At 46.1% G+C, this 5,945-nt stretch overlaps 1 protein-coding gene across 1 annotated transcript in view; it reads right to left on the bottom strand.

Moving 5' to 3' along the window:
* FAM234B (family with sequence similarity 234 member B) overlaps nt 1-4,391 on the bottom strand; it is a 49,521-nt gene extending 45,130 nt beyond the window's left edge. The window contains exon 1 of the mRNA XM_018565311.1: nt 4,319-4,391. Within this exon, the coding sequence (XP_018420813.1) occupies nt 4,319-4,391 (73 nt within the window). The remainder of the gene's footprint in view (nt 1-4,318) is intronic.
* Between the last annotated feature and the right edge of the window lie 1,554 nt (nt 4,392-5,945).

The following is a 5,945-nucleotide window of genomic DNA, read 5'->3' on the forward strand; positions in this document are numbered from 1 at the left end:
TATATATATATATAAAAAATGGCCCGGAATGCGGCAAAAACGCAGCAAAACACACTGCACGTGCAGAAACTCATGCAGATCTGTTCTGGATTTTGTGTGAACAAGCCCTGAAGGGAACCAGTGATGTGGGAAACATAGATACTGCCACTACTGACGTCTCCATCTAAAAATGTTAGCCGACTGGCAGTTATGCTGATTTAGGGTCCTTTCAAACCACAGCACACAAAACAAACCACCACAATGCATTAAAAATCCATGCAGCTTTAACATGCATTTTCCTGCGTTTAGGTTATCGGATGTCATCAGCTGTCAAGACCTCTTTCCTGGGAAGGTCAAAATAATTTACTAGGGATGCACCGAAATTTCGGCTGGCGAAAAGGGCACTTTTGGCAAAATGCCGAAAGTCCCATCTGTCGGCCGAAATTGCAGTGAATGCCTGGTTTCTCTCCTCCCTACTGGGTGCTGCTCTGTGCCCCCTCTGACACAGCACAGCATCCAGAGGGGAGGAAAGACACTGTCAGAGACGGCCTAGCGGTGCGGGGAGGAGAGCGCTGTGAGAAGTGTGCAAAGTTTTTATAAAAAAAAAAATACAAATACAATATTTAATAAGGTTAGAAAAAAAAAATTAGTTCCGGTTTCGGGCCTGACTTTTTTTTTCTTCAGTTTAAAATGTTCATTTCGGTGCACCTCTAATAATTACCTTTTTTTTTTTTCTTCTTCCCTTCAAGGATAAGTGCACTATAAAACAAAGGCCCTTTAGGCCCCATTCACACTGAGCGGATTTCCGCGCAGACTTCCGCTCGAAAATCGCGCATATTGCGTGCGATATAGCGAGAACTCACTCGTCCAATGATTTTCAATGGAGCTGTTCTATTCTACAGCTCAATGTCGCCTGTCGCTCGAGCAGGAGCCTTTTTGCCGCGGCTGTCGCTCCATTTGCACGCAGCCCAATAGTGAAGGCCGTGCGATCGTCGCCCGAAAAGTCGCACTATATCGATCGCGCGGAAATCCGCTCCAGGTACATGTCTCTCAGTGTGAATGGGGCCTAAAGGGAGACAGAGGTAATTTAGCTAACAGTCAATGGGGATGTACTGCGCAGGTGCGGCTAGGAGAAGGAGACATCCGCTGACTTGAGGCCATTGGAACTCAGTAAGTATTCATCTGTGCTCAGGAAGGAAGCCGTAACATCACCCTAAAGAAGCCTAAGGGTTAGTTCACACCCTAAGCAGTTTGTTCCAGTCCGATTCTGGCCAGAACGCACTGCATAGCATTGCGGCCGACTCACTTTTTTGCCGGGCTGGAGGGGGCGTGCCAGGCCATTGAAGTGAATGGCACGGTAGCCACGCCCTGCAGCCGCAATGCAATCGCAAGGCACATTGTGCCTGCAGTGCGGTGCGATCAAAATAGTGCTTGCAGCACTTTGATCTACTACAGCAAAATATAGATCACTGCAAACGGTATAAATGAGCTCTCGTGTAACACTTGAATTAGGCTCCATTCACAAGGGAACAGTTGTCCCTACATATTCGGCTGTATGAATATGCGCGGAATTGCTCTAAACATAAAAAACAATGCACTTTAATGTGCATTGTTCAGACTATTTCGGGGATCGCACGGTACAAAACTGCTTGTCCCACAAAATAGTCCAAGCGCGATTTCAGGGGCGGAATCCATGCAGCTGTAAAGATTTTAGTGTCTTCATGCCGTGTGGTCTTCCGCAAGGAACACCGAGCGGGAAATGCAAATGCTATATGTGAATGGAGACTGGTGCAGGGCACACAACTTACAACCATCGCAAGACTTTTGGTTGTAAGGTACTTAAAAAAAACGTACGATCTGCCTATCTTGGACAGGCAGATCGTACTTGCGATGATCGCAAGCCACGCCCCACTGAGGGGCGGGCTTCCGATGACCGCAATGCCGAACGGGCCCCCCTAAGGGGCGGGCTTCCGATGACCGCAATGCCGAATGGGCAGTGTGCGATTGCACACACCAGCCCGTCCGGCTTTTATCTTACGAACATGCTACACACCCGCCGAACATCGTACGATGCTCAGCGGGTTTTCGAACATGTTCGTAAGTTAAAAGTCGTGCGACCTTACAGTAGTATAGGTCGCACGGCTTCCACACACCTTACGATAATCGTACGATCGCGGGATTTCCCGCGATTATCGTAAGGTGTGTGGGGACCTTTACTGGAACAAGTACATAGATCAGATGCTTGTTCCGGGTCTCTACTGGATACAAAGACATCATTTTAAGGGTTCGTTCACACTGGCCTACATGCTAGAACACTCAGCGTTAGTGAGCTGGCTAGTGTGTCCCGACAGATCCAGCAGACGAAAAAAAGATACCTTATCACACTCCTTACCGGCAAAAAAAACAAAATTGGATAGGATTGGGTGCTCGCAGTGACCACGGATGGCGCCGCCACTCAGTACAAATTGGATAGATGTCACCAGCACACCAACAATGTTGTAGTCCAAAAAGGTAATTTATTGGAAAATGATGTCACCAACACTAGCGCTTTTCGGGGCCACGCAGGATCCCCTTCATCAGGCTCAGCAATGACAGATCCAGCAGGACACAGGGTGGCGCGCCGTCTCAGTACATCACATTGTTTACTTTTTTTCTTGTAACTTTATTTTGAGTGTACAGACTGTACACTCTATTCAGGTCCCTGGCCAGCATGTCTGCAATATTTCACAGCATAGTGCACCATGCAGTACATACATATGTCGTGGTGTGAACAGAGCACATAGAAAATTATTGTTGTCTATAGCTGTGACTGGTGTTCTTCAGTTGATGAAAAAGGTCAGCGACCGCATATAGTGCAAACGAGCCCTCAGACAAAAGTCAGCGTTTGGAGCTCTCAGATCTCCTTGGCAGGTATCAAAGGAACATGTATCCTACCTCACCCATATCATCATCCACCACCACATCATTCTCTACATCATTACCTATACATACCTCCCAACTTTCTGAGAAGAAAAAGAGGGACACCTTCTAGCAAAACTGGAGCAACCAATCAGCTTCTAGCTTCAGTTTGTTCAGTTAAAGCAGAACTGCGGGCAAACCAAATCTTAACCCTTGCAGTGAGGCTGCCCCTACACTGCATTGGTAAGTGCTCGTTTTGTCTAGAGAGCTAAAATAACAAAAAGTTATATTCACCTGTGCCACAATCCTGACTGGCATCTGCATCGCACCCTCCAGCCTCACTCCCCTCCACTCCAGAGATGGTATGTCCCTCCAAGTCCTCATGTTCTATACCAGGGTTGGGCAAACTCCAGCTGTGGTGAAAATAGAAATCCCATGATGCATCTGTCTCTGATAGTCATGTCTGTGGCTGTTAGAATTTTGCAATGCCTCATGGGATTTGTAGTTCCACAACAGTTGGAGGGTCAGAATTTGCCCACCCCTGTTGTATACACTGTATGGAACATGATAACTCAGGGTCCTTAGACGGAGGGGAGGGGGAGCAAGGCTGGAGGGACTGGTCTAAGAGCAAGCTAGGATCATGGTTTGGGTGAGTATATCTGTTATTTTAGCTCCCTAGACAAAACACCACTGCAGAGGTTAAGATGTAGTCACCCAAAGTTCTGCTTTAAGTTTTGAAAATGAGAGATGGAAGCTAATTGGTTACTATGGGCAACTGCTCTGCTCCGATTTTGTTAAATTCCCCTCAATGTATTTTGGAAAGGGACACACCACCAGGTATGTGGACCATTAAGAAATTATACCTCAAATTAAATTAAACCCAGAATTGTTTTCTCTTCACCATTGCCTCTCCTTTATATTAACTTTTTGGAATACCTCCTAATTATCTTGTTTGATGAATAATAACACGTTTGTTAAATAGTACATTGAATAATACATTAGACAAATAAGAGGGACGACCTGAGGAGGAGAGAGGGGCAGATCTGGTTCCTAATGAGGGGCATTTGGGAGGCATTTCTTCTTCACCCAGAACATTACCCCCCATCATGGTCAGTCTGTAGAATGCAGTGGTCTGGACTGCACATACAACAACAGAAGCATTTCCACAATCAGAACATTCATAGGATTTCCCATCTGACAGATGAATGAACACAGAACGATCCCAGAAGATATCTGTGTCTGTTACACCAGCTATGGACAGGTTAAGCTGCTAAACTTGTTCTCTTTCAAGAACTGCAACATGAACCCAAAAGGTACCATCCATCCCAGCTGACCTCTGTACATCAAGCCCCCGATATTAGTGATCCGGTACAACTCGATAAGTTCGCACTTTCGACACATCACCGGCATGTATACAACCTTTATAGCAATCATCTCTCACCTGGCAGCTTCAGAGCTCTGGACAGCACCGTAGCCATACTAGACACAGGGAGGAGATGGAGGAGTGATGTCATAGTCATGTGACCGAGCAAGGTGGGCGGGGCCAATGCTAAACGCCTGTCATGCTTTGGAGAGGGGAGTCGGCTGTGTCTGTCATGTGGTGGTTGTTGTGACTCCATTCAGAGCTCTGGTGTGAGGAGATCACAGTTATCATACAATGACACACGCTCATCCAGCTGATCATGATTAACCTCTTCATTACTAGCACCTTACTGATTTCTCGTCATTGTTCACCTCATACCACACAGAGCTCACATTATTGTTCACATGATGCATGTTGCAATGTGAACAACCGCTACGATTTGCTGTTGAAATGCATTTCAGTGCTTGCATTTGTTTTAGGGCTGCAACTAAAAATTTTTTTTTTCATAATTGATTTGTTGGCCAATTATTTTTTCAATTAATTGGATAAACAAAAAAAATCCATCCTTGATTTAAAATAAAAAACAGAAATGGAGTGTTCCTAACCAAGGGCGTCCCAAGGCTGGGTGACACCCGGAGCGGTTACCGGGGGTCACCCCGCCGAGACGTCACCGTGCATGCCATGTCTAGGGTTTTCCCAGGACTAATTATTTTGTCAATAACTGTATTAGAGGAAGAAAGAACAAAGTGCTGTAACCATTTACAGAGTGCAATAGACCACAGAAACCAATTCGATTTCAGTTTAATATAGCCAGATCATTTTAGAGAGTTTGGAGTTGAAGCAGTAGTATATTTAGCATGTTGGACACCTAGGGCAGATTATTTTTAACACCCCTCCCACACACACGCTTCTCAACACAAAATGATTTTCGGTTGCAATCATTAGATCAAAAGTAAACAAAACAAAAATTTAGAGTTAAAGGAGAACTATAAGGTGAGTGCTTTTCCCTCACCCCGGGGTTCTAGCCGACCTGTGACAATGAGACTGTCACAGGTCGGCTCAGTAGATCGGGAGGTGAGCGAACACATACCGGCGTTCGCTCACCTCTCGATCCTGTCACGGCTCTCTGCCGTGACAGGGGAGGGGCTGGATTCCTCCCTCCCCGCTCCGATCCGCCAGCGCTGACTGGCGGAACGGACGGGGGAGGGGGCGGGTACAGCTGGCTCTGCCTCTAGATAGGCAGAGCCAGCTGTCAGTCATGCAGCTGGGTGGATCTAGACATAATTGTCGGGATCCGCTTCAGCTGCGGCATCTTAGTATGCTCGCGGTATACTGCGGCATCTCAGTGTACCGCAAGCTACAGCTCGCGGTATACTAAACCTAGGGTGATGGGAGGACGCTAGTTTGTGTCCTTCCGTTACCCTAAGGAGAACTACGGGGAAAAGCCTTAACCCCATAGTTCTCCTTTAAGATTTTCTTTATCTGAATGATGTATCTGTTAAGAAATTGGTTAAAAAAAAATGAAATTCAAGCAGGTAAAAGCGATGCTCATAGTGCGCTGTAATAAAGCATGGAGATAAATAAAATAAAATGTAAAGGTTAATAGTGGCTCAAGTAATATGCTTTGGGGCAACATGAGGATAATAGCACAGTGCTTTCATAGTGACAGGGATGCAATAATAGTAATATGGTCTGCTGAGATGAC

This window comes from Nanorana parkeri, unplaced genomic scaffold (genome assembly GCF_000935625.1).
Source record: "Nanorana parkeri isolate BGI_ZX_2015 unplaced genomic scaffold, ASM93562v1 scaffold832, whole genome shotgun sequence".
NCBI classification, from domain to species: Eukaryota; Metazoa; Chordata; class Amphibia; order Anura; family Dicroglossidae; genus Nanorana; species Nanorana parkeri.